The sequence below is a fragment of the Lathamus discolor genome, chromosome 6 (genome assembly GCF_037157495.1).
Source record: "Lathamus discolor isolate bLatDis1 chromosome 6, bLatDis1.hap1, whole genome shotgun sequence".
NCBI lineage: Eukaryota > Metazoa > Chordata > Aves > Psittaciformes > Psittacidae > Lathamus > Lathamus discolor.
Genome location: NC_088889.1, coordinates 32,095,578 through 32,119,537, shown reverse-complemented (window position 1 = coordinate 32,119,537; position 23,960 = coordinate 32,095,578). Strand labels below are relative to the sequence as shown.

At 42.0% G+C, this 23,960-nt stretch overlaps 1 protein-coding gene across 1 annotated transcript in view; it reads left to right on the top strand.

The window, feature by feature from the left end:
* TTC8 (tetratricopeptide repeat domain 8) overlaps positions 1 to 7,427 on the top strand; it is a 43,144-nt gene extending 35,717 nt beyond the window's left edge. The window contains exons 11-15 of the mRNA XM_065685868.1: positions 141 to 280; positions 1,547 to 1,721; positions 3,032 to 3,154; positions 4,957 to 5,040; positions 6,727 to 7,427. Coding sequence (XP_065541940.1) covers positions 141 to 280; positions 1,547 to 1,721; positions 3,032 to 3,154; positions 4,957 to 5,040; positions 6,727 to 6,843 — 639 coding nt within the window. The 3' untranslated portion in view covers positions 6,844 to 7,427. The remainder of the gene's footprint in view (positions 1 to 140; positions 281 to 1,546; positions 1,722 to 3,031; positions 3,155 to 4,956; positions 5,041 to 6,726) is intronic.
* The last annotated feature ends 16,533 nt before the right edge of the window (positions 7,428 to 23,960 follow it).

Genomic DNA, 23,960 nt, shown 5'->3' with positions numbered 1-23,960 from the left:
AAAAGCATACATAATTAATCTCAGTTAAGTACAGTACACGGCATAAGTAAAGCACTTGGTAAAATAACATTTTAATAAGTTTTATAATAAAAATTGGTAATAAAAAGTAGAATTAATCTGATTTTTTTCCAATTATGTAGGAAATGAGCAATATCTCCTCAGCTGCAGAATACTATAAAGATGTCTTAAAACAAGATAATACTCACGTGGAAGCCATTGCATGCATTGGCAGTAACCACTTCTATTCAGACCAACCTGAGATAGCTCTGCGGTTTTATAGGTATCTACTACTTGTAGGGAAGTGGAGGGGGAACTGAACATGTGGGAGGGTATTATAAAGGGTTGATTTTTGTAATGTTGATAGCAAATAAAGAATATTAAGAGATTGGTATGGAAGGGTGATCAAGCTTTATACAAATATGACCATAAAATTAGCATACCAACTTAAGTTATCTTCTCAGCCAGTGATAATTATATCTCTGTCTTAAAAATTTGTCATCATTACCTGTGGAGTATGTAGAAATATCAACAAATATTATCAAAACAGTGATTATTAGATGAATAAAGAAGAAATGATCTTTCACAGCATGAGGCAGTTTGAGAACCCTGGCCTTACTTGCAACTTCAGTTGTATTCAGAAGCTTCAAGGGCTTCCTATTTAGCCCTTTGAAAAAGAGTAGTCTTTGAAAAGTTCCACAGGGAGTCACAAGAAGTTGTGACCACAAAATCCCTTACTTGACTGTGGGCTGGGGTTCCCCCCTGCTTTACTCAAAGCAATAAACGATAGTGTTGAATGATGCTGCTTGCTTTTAATTTCAGTACAGTCAGAGTCTAGAGAAGCCTGACTTGTGTTCTGAAGCCTAAGAGCAGATTAAGTCAGTATGAACACTAGCATCTCATTTCTGTTGGACCTGAGCTCTTTCCTAATTTAAGTTCAGAAACTCACAGTCATGCTGCAGATAGCAGCCCTCTTTTCCTCTGACCCTCTTAGCATATGTTTTTCCTATAAATATTAATAAACAGAATTTTTATAAAGCATCTCCATTCTGAAAGACACATTAAAACCCATCAATTTGAATCAAAATCTGAATTACGTTTCAAATCTGACATTCATGTAGATTCACATACTAGATGTACTAGTACTGATTAGAGCAGTGCTGAAGGACAGGAATCAATCAAAAAAAATGAAGTCTTGAGAGTTACAGAAAGTGCAGCAAATTACATTTTGATTGACATTGAGGAATTGGAAAGAGGAAATTGAGAAAGTCTGCATAAAGCTATGTCTTACAGTAAAGTCAGATCATGTGGCACAGTCAAAAAGGCAGAAGTTACCTAATTTACACAAAGACTGTTTTGCACAGCTTTGATTCTGGTAATCAAAAATGTCTTACACTGCCCTTCACGAAACCTTTACCGAGTATCAGACGATAATACTTGGTTGTTACATGCTGTCAGTGCAGGGAGAAAGGAGGAGGGAACTTTGTCATTTAGAAAGAATTCTTATTCGAAATTAATCTAATTAATTAAATACTTTCTTTCAATCTAGACGGCTCCTGCAGATGGGTGTTTATAACTGCCAACTTTTTAACAATCTGGGCCTCTGTTGCTTCTATGCCCAGCAATATGATATGACACTATCTTCATTTGAACGTGCACTGTTTTTGGCTGAAAATGAAGAGGAGACAGCAGATGTGTGGTACAACTTGGGACATGTGGCTGTGGTATGAAAAATATTAGCAACCTTTCTGAGTAAATACAATTTTACAAAAACTGGAAAAAGAATAACTAGGAAGGTGTCATTGCCCTACTTTGAAATATGAGACCTGATACTGTACAGGGTAGAGTACTGTACAGATTAAAGGTTTATTTGCACTTCACTAAAGAGGAAGAGGCAAAAAAAAAAAGTTCTGTACATCGTCACAGAATGTGGTTTATTCCTCCTGAAAGATGCTCCCTCCTCACCATCTTTAGCCTTCCTTTCCTAAGAAAATTGCATCATGTACCAGCCCTTGAAAATCTTTGCTGCAACACAAGCTAATCTGATGGAAAAAAAAAAAAATCAAGATTTTTCAATTCTCTGAGCTGTTATTTGTGTTACGTGGAGCATTAGACCAATTCTGTGGCCATAAAAATACGTATTCAGCAACATGTAGCAGACACTAAAGCACTATGAATGTCATAGTTGAGAAGGCACATTCTCCACCATATAGGCAGCAGGAGAAATATTGTGTAATTGTGTGATAAAGTTTGTTAAATTTCTACACTAATTTGCACTCATTGCACATTTTTCCAGATGTTCTTCCAGAAGTTGTGTCTGGAACTAAACAGATTTCTGTTTAGCTGTGTGCCCAGAATAAAGTTACTGGATAAAGTTTTTGACAGCTTTCTAATACAGGTTGTTGTCAAATGCTGATTATGATTTAACTGAAATCAGAGAGAAACTCAACTGTTCACTTTGATGGTACGGCAACCAGGATAAACACATTAATTTATACTGCCTAACACATTTGAATTTGAACAGATGTGCCTATATTTTTCAGCACTTGTTACCTTTAATTTTTAAACTGGGGTTCTATCAGTGTTGGTCATAACACTCAAACATTGAAGAGTAGTGAGCTGTTCCATACTAAGAAATTAATCTCCTTTAATTTTGTTTTCTAAAAACTAGGCTTATGTGTGAGGTTTGATTTTTTTCTGTGTAGACACAAAGAGGCAAGCTGACTTTCCCTCTGGAGACATATGTTTTTCTTGCCCTACTGTAGACGGTAGCAGACAGCGTAACCTTTAGATGACACATTAGTCATCTAAAAGTTAAATTAGATGAAATGAATATCACTTGGAGCATGGAAGTTTGTGCTGGAGAGAAATGATTCTGTCTGGAGGACGAATTAGAAGAAAATGAGAGGGTCTGGGAAGAAAGCACATATGGTTCTGATCAGCGTGTACATATGGGTGAAAATATACTCCAGACAACAAAACAGATGCATGTTGTTTTCAGTCTTGTCATAAATTAAAATAATCTTACTTTTAGGGGATAGGAGACCTGAATCTGGCTTACCAGTGTTTCAAGCTAACATTAGTCAACAATAATGACTACGCAGAAGCTTACAACAATTTGGCTGTGCTGGAAATGCGAAAAGGTCACATTGAACAGGTTGGTGTTGAATCTCGGCCTAAGCAGCATGTTTCCTTTGGCCCTTTTGTATTTAAGAAACATGTCATTTCCCTGAGGTGGAGGCCCCATATCTAGCTTATTACTATCACAGGGAGAAAACATGGATAATTTTTATGCATGTTTCAGTGTAACCTCCACTTTGTCATGCCATCTCCCATTAAACTGCTTGTTCTTGGGCATATCCAAATGGTTCATCAAAGACAAACAAGGTTTTGTAGTTGAGATTTTTTTTTTCCTACATTGAGACCCAGAACAAAACCTATCACTCTTTAATCATCACTTAAGTTACAACTTTATATATTCATTTTATAAATGTAGACAATACACTTTTACTAGGTGGCAGAAGAGAGCAATCAGATCAGCTCTTGAAAGATTTTTCAACAAGGAGATTGCTTTAGAGACTTGTCCCAAAGTAGCAGGTTCTTGATAAGTACTTCTGCATCAGTGAGCTTGGGGGTTTGTCTTGCATAATGTGAGTATACTAAGTTGTATTGTACTTAGATGTATAATTGACATCTAAGTGCATTAATGCATTCATTTTTATACCCATATAGGGAAAACTAATATGCTTTTGTGGGATGGTTTGAACTACTGTGAGCTTGTTTTAATCCTTATAGGAGCAAGTCTGTTTTGATGGATACATATATATGTCAGAGAGCTATAATACAATATAGAGACTTGTAAACACCTTTTTTATGAGCGAATTCTCAAAGTTAACTTTATTCAGATAACCTAGCAATTACCATGGAAACACTGAAATGAATCCAGCACTGGATGTTTCCAGTGACAAATAAACTTTGGGTTTAGTTTCATATCAGTAAATTTACAGACATATAATTCCCAGGTGAACTTGCCTCCATTTGTGGAGGTTGTGATTGTTAGTAATTAACACTGCAGAGCCTTTCCATTGTAATCAATGGTTTCCTGTCAGGTTTAGGTTTTAGCTTAGAATTTTCTATTTTTTCCTGTATCACAACTATAATTAAAAATCAGGATTATCATGGCAATGACATTATGCATAGAAGAATAAAGAATGTGAACATATTCAGCTTATCTGGGACTTTATTTTCTTTTACAATGTTCTTGCACAAGTATTGTTGCATGTACTCAGAGTTGTCAGATTTAGGGAGTTTTAGTACGTTCTTTACTCTGCCATCCCAAACAATTTACAGATACTTTTGTTTTTCAAAGATCATTTTTTTTTCCCTTGAAGTTCTCAATAATTTTTTTTAGTAAAACCATTCACAAATTCACCTTAATTTTGTATTGAATTTACAGCGTGAAAACTCACACTCTGGTACTTAATTTTTCATTAATTTTTCATTAATTTTTAACACTACTGTTTTGCTAGTCAGAAAAAGAATGCTTGTTAATATTTTTGAGTGTGAAAACTGCTTTATATTCAGGTTTTTGTGGGTGCTTAAGACAGTACTGTCAGAGACAAAAGATAAATACAGTGGTGTGGGACTTTAAATGCTTTCCTTTTAATTTATATATTCTGCTCAGTGTTTAGAACTAAATTGCTTAATTGAGTAAGTTGCAACGTGTTTTTTTCTGACTCAGCCAAGAGTCGTATAATTTCAATGCTATTAAACTGTATTATGCCTAAATGTACTATTAGGGTAACTGATACGTAGTTGAAGATTACTTTCTTAGGAAAGGCCTAGTAAAGAAAACATGGGATGATTTCTTTTAAGAATGATACAAATTGCATTAGATTCTTGTTATTCTCCCTGCATCACAGATTTCACTGGTTTTGGGTTTTTTTTTTCTCTCCATAGGCAAGAGCTTTGCTGCAGACTGCTTCATCTTTAGCACCTCATATGTATGAGCCCCATTTCAATTTTGCAGTACTCTCAGAGAAGGTAATGCACTATCCTATTCTTGCAATCTGAAAATGGAGCCTTGGTGAAGCAGTTGGTTTTTGATTGTTATAACTGAGAATTCCAAATAGGTAAGATAAAAGGAGAGTGCATAAGCTCATGGAAAACTAAGTTACATTTTCATTTTAAAAAAATGAAATGCTTTGTGTGTAAAAGCAGTCATTCAAATGTTTGCTTTAAAGAATAAATGAGGCCAACTAGCTATAAAGTAACTTTGTAATTTTCCAAATGCCCAGAAGACAAGGAGCCAGTAACAATTCCATCTGCAGTCTTTACAGTCATTGGCTTTTTCAGAATGTCAAGTGAAATATTATATGATATATCAGTAATTATAGAAAGAATATCATTTATTCATCTCATGATATTACTGATCTCAAAAGGGAAGTCTGTTCTGCTTTACAACTTTGTATTTCATGTGTTAATAATTTATATCATACAGAGTGTCTCAGACACTGAACTAACAGTGTGTCTAACATTCCTGTTAATAAGGAGAAACTTGTGCAAGTCCTTACATTTTTCACAAGAAAAAATTGCTCCTTTGCTTGTGCCTACACCTTCAGGATTCTGTTATGAGTCTGAGTTGTGTGGGCAGCTCAACTCCTACAGATACTAAAGTACATGTGTCAAAGAGAGAACAACCAATTAATTTGTAAGTGTATCCTCTCCATTGTGAAACATAAGATGGTTTCGAGTACTTGCATTCTGTACTTACAAATGAAGGAGTAAATCCTAGTCTGCATATGTCTTGTTGCATAGCTTCTGCACAAAGAACCTGCATAGGCTGTGGGAGAAGGCAGATGGCCAGATCAGCTAGCTGTTGATGCAATGTGGCAAATGCAGTCCATAGACTCAATGTAAGGCCATTGCTTACAAAACATAACTTCTCTGGCCAGGACCCTGGTTTCTTCCCTTTCAGGGGATTCTTGCTGTCCTGACGCTCTGTGTTGACTGATGCTGACACTTTCCATAGCTTCTTCCCTTCCACCCAGGAGCTATGACTTTTACTAGACATGTTCCTGAACATTTTGGCTCTTTTTTGATGAATGCACTTTCTGAGATGCTCTCCTTACATGCACTTCCTCCTTCCAAAAAATGATGTAGGAATTTAGCCTAATTAGGCAAAAATAAAGTTCCTGAAGTAGGGAACAATGTGGAAACATACTTCTAAAAGTAGCAGAGGAGCAATGTCACCTCTTCAGCACTGCTGTGCCTCTCTGTGAGGAAGCAGAAAATCACATGGAGTTGCAGTTTTTACAGAGACCTGGCTGTTTGAGTTTTGCTTGTATATGCAACAGCTCTTCTGTGGAGTTTAAAAACAGACATTTTTTTATTCTATATTCCTCCTATTTTTTATTCCTCCTCATTTCAAGCACTGGGCATGGTGTACCTTGTCCATTCTCCAAGAAGTCAGGCGGAATGGGAATTAAAGTTACTGTCTTGAAGCATACCTCCCGTTAAAATCACGTCTGTCTTTTTCTTCTCATCCTGTGATGTAAAGGGGAGATCACCCCGAGTTCAAAAGCCTCTGTGCTGATTCTGTTTTATTTGTTCATTCTCAGGACCAGCTGTGTTTGAACATTTGTGAGCCTCAGAAATGTACTGCGCAGAATCATGATGCAAACACTGCAGTGCTTGGATTCACAAAATGAGTTTGTGTGTTTCTTCCAGGTTGGAGATCTGCAGAGGAGTTACACAGCTGCTCAGAAGTCAGAAGAAGCATTTCCAGGCCATGTTGATACACAACAGCTCATCAAACAGTTAAAGCAGCACTTTGCTATGCTCTGATGAGCATATTTTTCATTATGTAGAAACAGCCAGAGAGAATGTCCTATACATCTTTTTGAAATTGCTAGCTCAAATAGATAAGCTACACTTAATGCATTCCTGTGGCAAAGCCTGTGTTAGTTTGAGTAGCAGGAAAGGTTTAAGAGTCCTAATTAGTTTCTGTCATCTTAAAGCATAACACTTACTGAAATGCAGCTAGAACGTTACGTTGCAACTCATATGTGAGAGATTACAGGATTGTCAGGATGCTGCCGGTATGACAGATCTGAAATAGCTGTCTGGTATATGAGTAAGTCTCCATTTAATATTAATGAACATTTTAAAGGATTTTTTCTGACTTTTTTGTAGAAAATGTTTTTAAATACTCATGTGTGACAATCTGTCAAGTGACATAAAGTACTTCCTAACTGGTCTTCAGACTCGGCTTTTGATAATATACATTCTTACTGAATGTTAAGTTTTAAAACTAAAATACCTAAAACCAATTCAATGTATCCGTAAAGCAGAAGTCATTATATTCCTTGTACTGTATGAATTAAATAAATTCCAGTTTGTATGGTTTGTGTTGTTTATGAAAGTTAAAATTACATCTGCACTGCCATGAAAATTATTAGTCAGCTATCTTAACATATTTTGAAAGAACTGGTACAAAATAGCATAAATATGTGTGTTCCTCTCTACCGAGGAGAGTTTATTCTTAATCTCGGTGTCGGAAAAGGATATTTAGAAGCTTGCAGAGTTAAGTACTAATAATTGAGAACAAGGCATTGATCGGGTGGTTACCTGCACTACCACAAAAGCACTGTTGCTAAATAAATATTTGAATCATCATAACTACAAGAATATTGTGAATAGCAACAGAGACTTTCTCTCTGTCAAATATCTTTGTGTTCTAACTAAAGGGATAAATTTGCATGATTTTGCAATGTGACCTTTTAAAAAGACCTTTAAGAAATGTGGGAGGTTAAGGCATTCTGAAATGGCAATTAAAAATCTTTTCCTGTTTCTCTGATGCATTAAGGATTTATCTTGGCTTAGGAAGCAATCCTAAACATCCTTATGAATATTATTTCTTCATTTTACTACTCATTACTTCACCACTTTCATCTTTGCATGACTGTTGTAGCTGGTGAAGGCAGGTACTCGGGAGCTTAGAGAAATGTACCCGCAGGCTCTCCCACGGAGCAGGCCGTAGGTGACAGTTAGAAACACTGTCAGTGACTGGTGTCACCTCATGCTGTGGAATGCAAAAGCATTATTGGCTGAATAGTTGCAACATCTTTAATGGGAATTATATTAGGAGAGAACCTTAGTTATCAGTAATTTTCCTTACCTGAATAAGATTTTACTGTTTGCTGAAAAGGAAAAATTTATAGGGAAGTTCCATCCTTTGATCTGCAGTACTTATGCCTTTCCAGTTGACAGTGCTAAACTTAGGAAGCTACCAGAAAAGAAAATGTTTGTCTTAGCAGAGAATTTTTGAATGTCATATTATTATCACAAAGTATTTTTAAATTGCATAGTGGATAAGATTATTTCTACATGAACTGGAACAGAAACTAGTAATGCAACTTCAGTTTTTAATCCAGTGTGGCAGCTCAGTAGTTCCTCACAGGTGCTTGTAAGATCCCACTTAACTGTGATCACTGCTCAAGTTAATGATCTGCATAACCCTTTAGCAGAGAGTACTCCTTAGAACATAGGTCTGACATGATTATTCTGCTAGTATTAGGGAACGTGTGGAGATTGAAAGGGAGAAGGCTCCTGTATGGTAAGGAATCCTTTATACAAGATGCATGTGTGAATTAATTATAAAAAGCCCATCCCACACACAAGCACACAAAGTTCTAAATAAGGATTAAAACATTTTTAGCTCCCTAATGTGCAGCATCTGCAAGCCATTCCAAATCTGTCTTACATCGTGTATTTTAATTCCCACAAAAGACAGCAGCTATTTGCTTTGTCGACCTTTCATGCCTCAGAGCAAGGCTACATCAATATTTTTTTCATGACTAGCACATGTACAAATGAAATCAAACGTGGTATCAAATCAAAGCACCGCAGCGAAACAACAGCTGAATGAGCAGGCTGTTTGTCGTGGAAGAATCTTTCAATTCTGTGGTACGTTAATTCGGTGCGAGCTCCAGCGAACAGATGAGTTGTCAGGCCCTGGGGCAAACCGCCTTCAGTTAATTGAGGACAGCACAGCACAACACTGCATCAGAATCTGTAATCATCTCTATGGTAGGATCATGTTAGGATGGTGTGACCTTAATATTGCGAGCAGCATTTCTGTAGCATAGAAATATTTTTTCCTCTAACCTGTAGGACAGCTTCATCTATGTCCCACCAGTATTTATAAAGCCACTTGGGAGTAGAAAATAAAACACAGTGAAATGGTTGGTTAATTTTGGCCAAATACAATGTTTCCGTACTATAGAAAGCATGAAATAGAGAGCTTAGAAGAACCCTTTTTACCAACCCACTTGTCTAAACTAGGACGTGCCATTATATTACAAACAAGAAGCAGTTGCTGTGAAAACTTACTGGCAGGTATCAGCTATGCCCCATCAGCAAGGACAGAACTAGACAGTCTGAAATGCAGGTCAAAAATAAGTTCATGGTAAATGCAGGGGAAAAGCAGCTGCCTACCAGGAAACTAAATAAGCTGAGTAAAAGGCTTTGTGAGATCCCACCCTGTTCCTCACCCACTCCAGATGAAGTGTAAGAATTGCCATTTTAGCATGTTTCCAGATGAGAAATACTTTATATTGTGCATAGCAGTATAAAATGTGGGGCATGAGGCCACTGTGGAGCCAGACTTGAAGAAAGGGTGAGCTATCATCAGAGGTCCAGGACGAGGCAGCCTGCCCAGTTTTCTCTGGTTGTTGGAATTTATATAAGGTCTAGGGCTGCTGCAGACTTCCAGTTCGCAGCAGATACCTGCGTGTACACACACTGTGACTTTGCACTGCCACGCTCTGTAGGCCACAGACTAGTATTTTACTGTTCCCAGCCATCACTAGGAACAAGTGAGCAGATGGCGGATGTGGAATGCAAATTGCCCTTTCTCCATGAACGAAAACGAACCAAAGTTTCTCTTTGTGCCTTAGATGGTGAATGAAGCAAAAGCCAAGAAACCCTGATATCCACGTCATAGGGTCAAAGACAGACTTGCATCTCAAGTCACTCTACAATAGCCCATGCCCCGATAGTCATGTTACTAACTTCCTTATTCGTGTTTTCAGAGTTTAGGAGTGCTCAGGAGCTGCAAATGCTCAGAAGCATCTGTTACATGGGTTAAATCTAGGACATACATCACCAGAGAAAGCAGTTTTTATTGCAAAGCTATCAAGCAAACATACCCACAATTATACTGAAGAACTGAGTTATCTGTAAAAGTACTGTATTTATCTCTTGGTTAGTTAAAGCAGCTGCTTAGTGCACAGCCTTCTCTCATGTTTAGTTTACAAAAGGTTCATAAAGGTTTAGCAGAAAAAGGCTTCTTAGATAGATACTAGGACTGTATAGAACATGTCAGAAAAAAAACCCCAACACTTTGATGAGTTCATTGTAAAAAGCTCTTCCCAACACATAACGCGTTGTGTCTGTGTGTGTGAATATATCAGGCACATCCATATGTGGAGTTTTCCCCATCTCCTCTTTGCTTTTGACAGGTATTGCCCATGAAACCAGTAATGCTGCTTCAAAGTCTTGTAGCCATTAGAAATGAGACACAAGAAGAAACAGCAGGATGCTAACCTTGCTCAGCGCTATGGAAAGGGCAAACTCATTAAGAGCGGGGAAGCTGGGTTTCAGCAAGTAGATCACCCCAGCTAGGCACGGTCATTACATTTTTCTGTCCCTTCAGGAGTTCCTATCACCAGACATGCTGAGTATAACAATTTTAACAGCAGCAAAGGAGCTAGACAGAAAAAGATGAGAGCTGCTTTTGCACTCTTTTCCACTCATACCCCCAGCAGGTAGTCAGTGGTGTGCTTCCATATTATACCTGTAGTAGAATAACATTTTAAACCATCCTGATTTCAGTGTTTTGTGCCAATGTTTTCATTTCTACTTAGGTGATGAAACTGCTTACAGCAGAGAAGCAGTAGATATGATAGCCCCTTATAACTGCTGAGAAAGGAGAGCACTCACAGGCTAAGTACATCTCATGGGACAAGAAGAAACCACCCACCATGTGGTGATCCCAACCACAGTCAGAGCTGCTTTCTTAACAGCATAAGCTTCAATATGAATATAGCATCTCCAGTTAGGGTTTATTAAGCTTTAATCAGTTAAAGATGCACTTGAAAAAAACCTCAACAGGCAGCCCAGGACATTGCTTTAAGACTTGTCTTACCCTTAAGAGAAAGTCGTTGGGAAGATGTGGGTACTCCAGGGGATTGCATAGCTCCCGAAAGCTCAGGAGGCTGCTCGCTGCTTCCCTTGGCTGGCACACTGCTACCGGTGAGGTGAGGTAAGGAAAGGGAGCTGTAAGTTACAGCCCAGCTTTGTGGCTGGAGCAGGCTGGCACGACAGCTGGCATGAGAAATACCTTTAGGTTCTGGAAGAAGACTTGAAAAATAGACATTTTTTTTCTTGAAAGTGAGCTGAAAACAGGGATCGTTCAGATCACCGCGGAATGTATCTCTGGATCAGATACTTGATCTGAACTAGCAGGCAACCTAGGAATCGCTGATGGACAAGTGTGGTTTCTCCTCTTTTCTCAGTTTTTATGACCTAGTTTCATCTTTTCTCTCAGGATGTGGTCACCCCGCCATGCTGCACTTGCACTCTCCATGACTTCATGCTCTGTTTCCAGGCAGTTTGGTCTGTACGACACCAAAAGCATTCCTTTCCTCCTGCAGCTGCTGACTGTGTAAGCCTGGCTTTTTCCAAAGAAACGCATTCCTCAGACAAGCTGCAGCTCCATCTGCTCAAGTCGCCACCATGTCAGGCCAGCTTTGACACCAGTGACTCTGCAATTCGTTCAGATTTGCCATTTGCTTGCAGGGAAATGCAGAACAGTCCGTTTTGGTTGGCCTTTGTTTGCCCTGTGCACACCTTTGGAAAGAAAATTCAATGTCATGTAATTGATGGTGCTGGCTAACAGGAACTTCATCATTTTCCAGCCTCATAACCTGTTTTTAATCGTGTCCTTTTCCCATGTTCTGGAGGTTTAGAAGACTGTAACAGTAGGCATGAACAGTATTTACTTCTCTCTACCCCCACTGCCTCCTAACACTGGAAGTTCGAGATCATTTTAAATCTCTGCAATTTCTAACATGTGCACAAGCCAGCTGGCAGCCGGGGATCCATCACACCAACAAGAAGCAACCATGGAGGAAGTAATGCTGGGAGGAGTCATAATATGGTACCTTGGTGCAGAGGTAGGGGACAAAAATCGTAAGCAGTATCAGAAAGGGCTGAGAGAGTAAAGGAAGGAAAGGATTGTACTGAGAATAGGACATGGGGCTGCCAAGCTCACAGATAGTGTCTTGGTACCCATTAGGTGTCCCCCCGAGTCATTTCCGTATTCTATCAAATACTGCTTTGTCCAAGGGAAGTTGCAGACATGCAGGCAGGTTCTTTGGGCTCTTGCTGGAGCAATGGGATTTGCTGGAGGCCATGTGGCAAAAAGTTCCCTCTGGCAGGAAGGAGCATGAAAGAGATGGGGCATGCTTTGAGCAGTTACACATGGGCCATGTTGTTAGCACAGGCCAGGTGAGAAGAAACCGTGGTGACTTTACTCCTGGATAATGTTGGAGGAAGGTAAAACAGCAGGCAGATCTGAACAGAAGTCAGCTATTAACGTCACTTCACCAAGTATTTCCTGGATCAGAGAGAGGGCCTGAAAGTTTCTTTCTGATTTCAAATATTGAAGCTTGTGTGCTAAATAGCACTGAAGTGGTGCTTATTCAAGTACTTTGATCTGGCAGAAGTGTGCCCCTCAAGAGCGTTAATGAGGACACAGTAAACACAAGAGTCCTTCCAGATCTATGTAAACCCCAGCATCCTCAGCTCCCCATCACCTGCATATCCCTCTTGGCTTGCAAAAAGCAAAGAGACCCTGAAGGGACTATTGAAAACAAATCATCGTGGTGAAGATTCCTATTCACCCATATGTTCTCCTGCCCCACACATGGCGCCTGCAATTGCACCTTTCCACATCAGCAGCAGCTTCTGTGCTGGCTGTCCCCCAGCACATAGAGGGAGGACTGATGGAGTGGCTGCCTGGCCAGGGAGCGCCCCCAGCCCACACGAGCCCTGGAGACTGGAGCTTCACCGTGTCATTCAGCTTTCAAAGCTCTGTTTTTCACAGAGCATTTGTGCATGTGTGATTTAAACAAAAACACATGGGTTCCCAAGCTTTTTCCACGGCTGCTGAAGCCAGCATCCGTTCCACTTTCTGCTCAACAGCTGTCACGTCTCCCTACACTGCGCCAGCCTAGGAGCGTGGATTTGCCTGAGCTCATTATCAGGGTGATCCTGGTGAGCCCTTAGTGTCAGCTGAGAGAAGCTGAGTGTCTGCTCCCGCTGAGGGCAGCAAATGCTGAAGATGCTCAGCACTTTTTCTGATATTCTTAGCACTTTCAACCTTAAAATAACGGGCACCTCTCAGTATCCAACACTTCCTATCGTCGCACGGCGGCGTGCCATATTGCCTCTATGATTTTGTCCTTTTCGTCTCTTTCCTCCCTAGGCTTGGACTGTCTGAAAGGAATGGGAGCTAAAACATAGGTACAGGGTGCAGCTAGTGCAGTAGACTTCAGACCTGCTAATGGGATGTAAAAAAGGGCACGGGTGAGCTAGATCATACAAACGCAGATGCTGAGCTACCAGTTGAGGAGTGTTCATCCTAACTGCCTGGTGCTCTGAAAGAGGCAGCACAAATATGACTGAGGGTCAGTGAGGATATATGGACCTCAAAGAGCTGTGTGAGGCTCTCCTGATGACTTCTAATCATGTTTAATAAGGAATATCAGACAGCAATTGCATGTTGAGATCATGCAATTTGGTCTAGTCGTTAGAAGAGAGACCTGGAAAAAGAAGCACCTGTATCCCAGTGCCAGGTGATGTTCCCAGCTTCAGCACATTGTATTTTTCCATGCCTCCCTTTCCATATGTGTAAAATAAGGCTAACGGGACTGTGGCTGCTAGTATTATGATGAATGGATGCATTTTCTGTCAGCTGACCCCCTTTTTCAATGCTTGCAGCCCGTGATCACTGGGGTATTTGGGTGAATAGTCCTCCTTAAACGACGCTGAGAGGCAGCGTGCGGGGGGGTGGGTGGGAAGTGTGTGACAGGAATGAACTCTTTAAAGGATTTTGTCTTTGATTTCCCTTAGTAACACTCACAAGCAGTGGGAGAATAAAAGCTGTGCAGGAAGCTGGAGCACTGCGGGCACGCTTGCTTGCAGTGCTTCTCCTCTCGGACAAAGGCAGCATCTTCCCTCTCCCGCCGTCACCTCCCATTAATGTCAGGAAAGTTCACTTGCTGCAGCGTTTGTGAGTGCAAAGCTAATATGAAGCAGGCGGGTTGTTTGTCTCAGTAAGATAATGCTAACACCGCAAATGGCAAGTCAGGAGTCGGAAAATAGCATTTCTTTTTAGATCATGCAGGAAGTCCTCTTCATTTTATTTATTCACAGGGCCTGAATCAACAGCTGCCCAGACAAAGATATTTGGAGAGAGCAAGCAAAAGGGAGGCTGCTCACCCAGGGCTCTGGATACAAATAGAGAGGAAAGAAGGAAATGTCAAATCTGCATAAACCCTGGATGGCTCCCTGATGTGGATAAAAATACCTCTTTGGAATACTGTCCTGTAACTGCAAAAAGTTGAGGTAACCTTTTCTTATTTTCAGCGAAAATTTGCTGTCTAATCCTAATGTCATTTTTCACTTGGTAAAAATGCAATCACACCCCAAACCTGTACCTCATTCTGTTGTTCAGAGCTTGCACCCATTCTGCTTATTTTCTTTTCCAGAGCTTTATAAGCAAACGTGGAATCTATGGTCTATTGTTCACCCTGGACATATGCGATGCAGAATAGCAAAATAATTGTTGGTAGAGTCGGGAAACTCCTGGCAAGTGATTATTAATGATGAATTCTGATAGAGTAAATAAGATCATAGGTAGAAAATGAGAACCGAAGATAAGAAGAAAGCATATTGCCCTAGAGGCAAACTGCGCTGCCTGGGGAACTTCTGCTTTCATAGGGATACAAGATTTTTGTCAAGATACAAAATACTCTTCTGTCAAATAAATTATTCATATGGCCATTACTCATCACAGATTTCCTCTTTCCATGCTCTTCCACACACACACAAAGATAAGAGTGAACTATCCACCAGATTATTAAGAATACCACAATATTCATTAAATCTTCATGTAGTCCATTGCATGGGCAATTTTTGTAGCTAACCCCTAAGTCAGTAGAAGCCTGCAGGAGCAGAACTGACAGAATATTTCATACGAAAAGGATGTTGCTTTGAGGAAGGAAACTGCGTATTTAGTGCAGCTAAAGCTCACATTCACAAAATGCATAAACCCTTGTGAGAACCAGAGTTCACCATCAGCAGCTGGAGTCCTGACAGACCCCTGCTGCTCTCTGAATAGTGTATCGCCTGTCTTCACCATCTGGATCTCACCTCCTGCAGGAACCCCTCTGGCCCCAAGAGAAGGTGTGCGTTCATCATGATCATCCTCTTCCCTGAGGCTCCCTGGGCCCTTCACAACCCAACGCTGGAGGCAACATCCATGCATCTCTTGCCCATGCAGGCACAACAAGGAACAGCTTGAGGAAAAGTAAAATGAGAAGGAAGCAACGACAGTTTTCCAGGATCTTTCCTACCTGTCACTTTATTAAGAAAGCCCACCGCTTTCTGGGGAGGTGTTTTAAATGCAGGACTCAACTGCTTCTTTGAAACATGACTCGATAATAAACACAGTTTTAGGAGGTGGGGGAAAAAAGATACACATTTAAAGTACAGAACCAAAAATAGCATTTTGTTCCTCCAGGGTCTCACTGCTGCTCCCTGCGCGACACAGTGAGCTGGTGCAGAGGGTACCAGGTATACCTTCATCTGGGCAAGGACGGTAACGTAAGGAAATATTTGGTCATGTTGTTTCACAGAAAGATTGCCGCCGCCCGGTAAGGAGCACAGTCACAGGATACCACATGTACAGTGCAATTTGACTCAATTGCCAATGAGAAATGAGGCTGAAAGCCGAGGAAAAGAAGCATCTGCCATTTGGAACTGCAAGCAGCACAGGGGAAAGGAGGGCACGTCATGCTCTCCTGAGCTCCTGGGGCTCGGATTCTCTACCAATGACGTTTCCCAAAATGCTGCTTCCCACAGCACTCTGCAATGCAGCCTACAGAAGTGGCAGTAATAGGGGCTGCACAGTTGACTTCAGCTCTGAGATAATACTGGGTTGTGTTATGTGTAACGTTCCTGTTGTTGTCACTATACCAGCAAATGTCATTGCTTTTGGTTTGGAAAACACCATGTTAGAAATAAGTTGGGGTAGGATTTTACTTTTCTCATTGGGTTCAGCAGCAGAGGAATGCTTTTTCCTTGCTGCGTATGAGCAGGTCAGACAAGCACCGCCCTGCTGCCTCCCATCAGCACATGGCACAAGAGCTTCCAGTCTGGGCAGATGCCGCTCCACTGCCCAGGAGTTAAATCAGTATTTGTGCACCAGGTCCTCTTTTGTCTCTTCTGCGCAGCATTACAATTTCTCAGGCTTCAACAGCAGTGACAGAAGCCCTCAGTGCCCTGTTGCAGCATTGTACTGTGAGACACCTTTTCGGCAAATCCAGGTTTGGGGATGATGAGCATATCCCATAGACTTAGGGATGCTGGGTCAATGCCTCAGTGGGCACATCTGGAGACCCCCTTGGGCCAGACTCCAACCAAATCCAGGACAGAGAGATGGTGCCAGCTCCAGAAGCTTAAAACCTGGAAAATCAACCAGACTTCCCAACCCCCTTACTCACCTGGTGGAGTGATCTTTGGGAGAAACTCCCCGGTGCTGTTCAAGGGGGGGTCTATACGACTTCAAACGCTTCACTTCTCAGTGTCACAGCTCTTTGCTCATAAAACCAAAGTGGCATAGCTCCTTCACCTACATGGGGTTGTGAAATTAATTATGAATGGCTTCAAGTTCATTACCTGAGATGAGCTATAGAAGTGTGACTTATTTTTAATAATGCATAAGTAATAATTTATTTAACATTTCTCTGTATTCCTCATCAGTTTCCTGAACCTGACTGCACCTTCCTGCTCTGTCTGCGTGTTCTCTCATGAAAGTTGGCAATAAGCTGGAAATTTTTCCTGTCCTTTTCTTTTCTTTCCTTTGGGCAATGAGATACTGCGTCTCACTCATTAAAGCTGTGGCACCTGCTCTGTGAAAATAATAGGCATCAAGTTTAAATGGAAATAGAAATGAAAAGAATCAAACAGCTGCTTTGTAAACATACTCTGTTAAAGCCAGTAACTAGAACTAGTATTACTGCTTCACAGTGCTGTGGTATAACGTGTTTGCTTCAAGGCCATAGTGTCTGGATGGACATAAATGGGTAGTTTAAATGTTGAATGTTGTGTGTTGTTGTCTGCAGAATCAACTTTTGTTTCAAAATGTCACCAAGAGAGAGTAGCTGTTACTTAGATAACACTGAACTATACAAAGGAAAATACTTTTCCAGGTGATGATGATGGTTTGGCTTCGCGAGCGAAGATTTGGGAAGGGCTTTACCCACGCTTACTACAAGCACGATGACCAAGGGCAAGTGGGATGTGCAAATCTGGTTGGAAAAAAGGGTGCTTAGGCAATCAGGGAGTGTCTGACCAGGACTGTCATCTCCTGAGTTTTCCAGGTAGAAAAGAAACAAATAACCATGTGTCCTCCCCACAATCTGCATCGCAGGAATGCAGGTCTGGAGCAACGCAAATATTCGGAGACTGAGGCATGAGGCATAGCCCAGCTGGTAAAAGCTGAAGGATTTTGCCAAGTTGACAGAAATTCCTGAGTCAGCCTCACTTCCAAAACAAGCAACTGTAAATATGAACCAGGTTGTATCTGTGTTATTCTAGACAATCCAGTGTTCTGTCTGCTCTGTAACAGCAAGAAATATCCTGTGGATTTGGTTTTGAATGAAATCTGAGCTTGTTCTCTCATAGAGGGCAAATGGCAGCCCCAGGGGGAACCAAGATAGCACTGGGCTTGTGAGCATTATGGTTTGCTGTGCCTGGCATAAGAATAGGAGAGGCTGACATCCACCCCAGCTTTAAGCCCAGGTAAGGAGAAGCATGTGTGTCCTTCCTTGGGTCTAGCCTTCCCCATGACGATGTACTCACTAAGGGCATTCCTGGAAGAGATGCTGCAGCTGCTCCACCCAGGCCACTCAGAGGCAACTGAGACAGCTTCAGGAAGCTGTCTTCACTTCTATTTCCAAGGAGCAATGAGGCCAGCTCTTCTTCCTCTGGGGTGGCAAACTTGCCGCAGCAATGCAGCCTGGTGCAGCCTCAGGAGTGCCAGGTGACTGCAAGGGTAATGGGAAGCAGGCAATGTGCAAGGGACCTGTTTGTCTTTCTGTGGCATTTGCCTCGCAGAATCTACAACAGCCAAGAAGCAAGGGGTTTAAGGGAAGCGGTGCCAGAGTCCAAGAAAGAAGCAACTAAAAGAGGTTTCTGTTGGATGACACATTTTCAAGCTGATGCTTACAAGGAGGATGTATGTTGAAGAGGAAGAAGCCACAAGCTCGCAAGCTCCATCTCACTATTAGTTTGGTCAGTGTCAAGGACTTTGATGCAAAGAGAACCTTATCTGGGCTTCAGCCTCCCCATAAATGCGCTGGTTAAAGAGAGAGAAGGAGTAGGGACAGGAGGATAAAGGGGCACAGCAAAACTTCAGGAGTCTGAGCAAATCATTTATGATGAAACCCAAAACAAAATAAAACTAGAGAAATAGGAATCAAGGAAGACATAATTTCTTTCATCAGGTCTCCAGTTTAAACACATGGACTTGCTCCTTTTGCCTTCTCCCCACTCTCTCAAAAGCACTGCAGTCACCCTTTTCTGTTTCTATGCTCTTCATTGCCTTCATCTGTAACACAGACTTCCTACACAGCTCAGGGAGCACTGGGCTGTATCAGTACAACGGGTGTAGCTTTTCACATGTAGATCTTGAGGAGCAAACTAAAGGCAAATAATAGGGAAAAACCAAACCGACACACACATGAAAGAAGAGGGAAACCAGTCTGGAAAACAATTGCAAACAGGAAGAAAATGGCAGCTGCTGCCCTAGGAGTACTCCCATGTAAGTGTAATCAGAGCTGTAACTGTTCCCTGGCAGTCCCCAGCCCTGGTAACTAAACCCAGGTGAAGAACCCTGCCATTGTTTCTGCCAGGGGATGGCGGAGGGCTAAGCAAGGGTCAGAAGTTTATGAGAGGCTGTGCCAGTACGCGGAGGGAAGCATGTTTTTGCAGCACACACAGCACTACATGTGCCTGAAAGGTCACTGCAGCCGGCAGGCTGAGTGCACTTGGAAAGGGGCTGAGTGGGAGCTGCGCTGGGAAGGGGAGAGATGGAACATGGCATGTGGAGAGACCAGCCAGGGCTTGTGTGGGCAAAGGAGCCAGTAAGAGAGGGGCAGACACAGGGGGGCAACTGCAGAGAAAGGGAGGTGATGCTGGCAGAGCAGCGTCACGGCTGGGGTGACAAGAGACTGATGTCGCACAAGCAGATGTTGCATTTGTCAGGGCAGAGCAGGAGACAAAAGGCCTGTTTGGTCTCCCAGGACTGGGAAAAGGTCAGTAACACAGAGCTCATCTTGCCAACAGTATTGCTTAAGTGACTGCTTTCTGTCTGCAGCTATTTTTGAGAGGAAGAGAGAGATTCAGGGAAGCGAGCTACACGGTAGCTACTGTGCCATGAGGGGGGAAGCACTGCTCTCTGCTGTAACTGTGTCCAGAGAGAACCACCCCACACCACAGTACCGGTTTAAAGGCTAAGGAAAAGCCCAGCAGCAGGGCCTAGGCTGTCTGCAGCAACCCATGAGCTGTGACCTACAGGAGGCATCCCAAGCTGTGCTGCCTGCAACTGCTGCTGCTGCTCCAGCAGCCAGCCACTGTCTTTGCACAGAAAAACTTGGCAACAGAAGCATTTGACACCAGTGACCATGATGGTCATTGAAGACAACACGCATGTGGGAATGAATGTTCCTCTCCTCTAAAAACCAGAGAAATACCCAGTTTTCTTTTACTCTTGGTTTTTATATTCCCTTACCACCAAGCAAATGAGGTGCAATCTAGAACTGCCAGCCCCTCATACCAGCTTCACCTATTCTTTGTTCATTTAGTGTCTGTTATGAAAAACTTAAAGGAGAATCAAAGTCTGCACTATGATGGAATGAGTTTCAGTCTCGCCTTCATTTGCTGTGTTTCCTTTTTTCATTTCCTGTGGTAATAAATAATTCTTCTCAGTAATACCAGAGCAGTAACTGAGGGCAGCATCTCCATTAACTGTATCAAAGAGAAGGCAGATTAATGATTGACCTCATTGATCTGAGTATTATGGTTTCATAGCAAGCAGGCTTCATCAATGCGTAACTGCCTTCATTGTGAAAGAGTCCTTGACTCAGCTGAGACTGGTACTCACTGTGCTAGGTATGGACATTTTTTAAGAGAGAGTCCTTGTCCCCACTGAGTCATCGAAGTGGGTATAAAGCATTTCAAAAAGGCAGGGAACAAGCAGATCCCTGAGCACCAGGACTAGGCAGACCTGAATTCCCAAGGACATTCCCAATGTGACTGGTTTTGTACAGAAGAAGTTATGAATTCTTGAGTTTTATCCATGGTTGGCATGCATAAAACCACTTCATCACTTGACTCCTCTGCTGTCTAACAGTGTGTGAGATTCTCAGTACATCTCCTTCCCAGTCAAATGGACTCGGAGCTGGCCTCCTGCACAGAACAACCTGTGCTTATGAGGTTGATGTGGAAACACTGTCTCCTTCAGACCATTACCTTCCTGCCAAATGTCACTGAAATGGGAAGGCGTATGAAGAGACATAAGGAAGAGATGGCACTATCACACCAAACCTCATTCCCACAGGAAAACAGCAGTGAATTCAGGCAGACCAGAAAACAGGATGGCAGGAAATATCACAAGGTCTCCTTGATCGTTATTTTTTGTCTGTTTGCTTAGTTATTTTGCTGTGTGACTTGATGTTGCACCGCTTGTTTTTCCCTTAGTTGCCAGTCAAACATCTGAAAGGCAGGACGTCCACTCTGTATAATGTCATTATGAAATAAGCTTTTAAAAAACCTCATGTGTTTTTGCTTAAAATTCAAAGTAGTCTTTGCGGGTCAGGCTCCAGGAATGGAAGGCAGGGTACCAAACTCTTTCACTCTTTCAGCACAGATCCCTAAATTTGAGGGGAAAATGAAAAACAAAACAAAACAAAACCCTCTTCAGCCCTAGAAGGAAGCTGTCATCCACTGGAGAGTGATCTTTTAATCTTCACTTTTTCCAAGTCCAGAAGAATGATTGTGGAGTTGCTGGAGATGCAGAAAATACAATACCAGAATAGGCTGGAAGCACTGGAGTTCGTCCTGTGGTAACCAGTTTTGGTCTCGGTCATTTCTGTGGGCTTCCTTTGCAGGAAGGATGTAAGCTGCACCTGGAAAACAGAACCACCGTGTGATACATTTTGTGATTTCCTATAAATACTCCATACTAGGCTGTCTAGCATTTAGTAGCAAACACCAGTCATTTATGTATGAAGCAGCCTAATGCTCGAAAACAGATTTCAAGTTTGTGTTACCACTAGATACCATTTTCAGGTGCTAGACATTTCGGCTTTGAGATCAAGTTTGGTGTTTAAGTGATGCTCCTGCACCACAGTGAGGAACACTGTACAAGTGCTTGAAGTTCAGGGATCTAGATGAAAGAAGAAAGAAAGGTCTTTGGCTTAATCATAGTGGCACTTAGCAGCTGGAGCTGGAATGCAAGGACAGGCTTTAGCATCCACTGGCAATGCTGTACAGTGTCTCCCGTGGTAAACTCAGCTGTGTGGAGAGGTGAGAAAAACCTTCTAAGAAGCTTTGAGAAATTAATGGTGAAACCCCCCGAGACAGGAACCTGTATGCCACACGGCACAGAAAGCCATCTGGGGTCTTCCATGCTTGTAGTGTTCATGGTGAGACTCAGGGTAGAGTGCAAACTATTCCACGGTGAGGGCATGGTAAATTTTCTCAGCCATTACTAAATATCTAAACCCCAAAACATCTGTTTTCTGGTATTTTTACACCAGGAAGGTGCCTTTGTTTTTGTGAGACCATTTTGAGGTTTTTACATGGTGAGAGTGATTAAACAGCTCTTCCTGTATCTTTGTATTGACCAGGGGTGCAGCCTTCAGTTCACAGATCCCATGCCAGTGAAGTCTCCGTGATCTTTTGCGTACCTCAATTTCTCTACCTGTGAAACAGCTGAAATATTTGTCTCTGTTTGGAAATTGAATGTCTTAAAGCTGAAAGCACTTGGAGGTTTTTCAAGCGAGCCTTACAAGTATGAAATTTAACTGAAGATAAAATAAAATAAAAATAAAGTAATAAAACAGAACAAACCAATCCTCAGCTTTCTGTCAAAATGTCAAGTGTAGGCATGAAGCATCAGAAGCATTTTACCATACTTACATAACAATGTGTTTATTAATTTATCCAGCAGGCTAGCTCGTGTTTCCACTGAGGAATACATAATCCTTAGCTATTATTTAGAACCTTTCATCCACAGATGTCAAAATACATTACAAACGCTGCGGTGCCTTTTGTCAATGCCTAACTTTCATTAACATCAGTGGAAGAAGGATTAAGCCCAGTATGCTCCCTTGAAATAAATATGTTTTCAGAAATTACCTTGTTTGTTCCACCTCACTGTCTTTCAGTCTTAAGTATCATCATAACGTTCGCTATTTACCCGGGGGCAGTGACTCATCCTTGCTTTGAAGGAGACAGCTCTCAGAGGCCAGCAGTCCTCTTTGTCAGAGGACAGCGAGCACTGCAGGAGTGATTGACCGCATCCGGCTGCCTGTCTCCACCGAATGCAGCCTTCAGAGCAAACAAAAGCACAGATGTAAATTAATCACACAATTGGATTAGTGCCCTCTGAACCAGCACACTCAGCTAGTCCTCCCCTGAACTCTGCTGTGCTGAAAAAGCCTTCAGCTGGATTATGTTTAGCCAAAAGCATTAGCACTGAGTGCAAAGTGGTTCCCTGTTCCCTCCTACTCAGGCTCTTGTTAATGTAACATCATCACAGAGCCTTTGCTGTAATGGCAACATCTGCAAATGTTTGGCCATGAAGGAGTTTGGGCTACATATGCCTTCTTTTAGATCAGTGTTTGGTATACAAAAGGCAGCCCCATGTCCAGGCTGAGAGGACAGGTTAATGATGGGCAGCAGCACGAACACACTCCTCCAGAGCATCACCGCTCTGCAATTACTTGGTGCTGCTCCTTATGCCCAGCAGGTGAAAATACATCTCGTAGTCTCATGTAGCCCAGAGGATTATTCTCCTGCCCTGCCCTGGTGTCAGGATGAGGGCCGCTGGCCCTTAGGCACTCTGTTGGGAACTCCTACATGGTATTTGCTGCCATCTTCTCCATCCTCTGGGCACAGGACCTGACTGGCTTTGCACAGATGGGCTCTGCTGAGGTGTACTGGGACAGTGAACCACCTTCAAACAAGATCCTATGGCAGAAATGTTGAGGAGGAACCCTGTTTTCACCCCCAAATGCAGGCATTTCTCTGGAACCTGAGACTGGTGCCAATGTAAAGCCTGGTATTCAAAGCTCCATACGCACTTCGGACTTAAACATCTGAGACACCTTTCTCAGAACAGGCAGTGGGCTTGTTCTTTTGAAGCACAGACAGCACTACATTCATGCTCTCCGCCTTTACAGAAAGTGCACGATCTCTCCATATTCTTCTCTCAGCAACAGAGTTGCTGGTTTAAAATGAAATCACATTTAAATTTTATCCTGAACTCAGGACAGCAGTTATCTGTGCTAGCTATGCTGGGCTATGCTTGCATGGTGTGGCGAGGA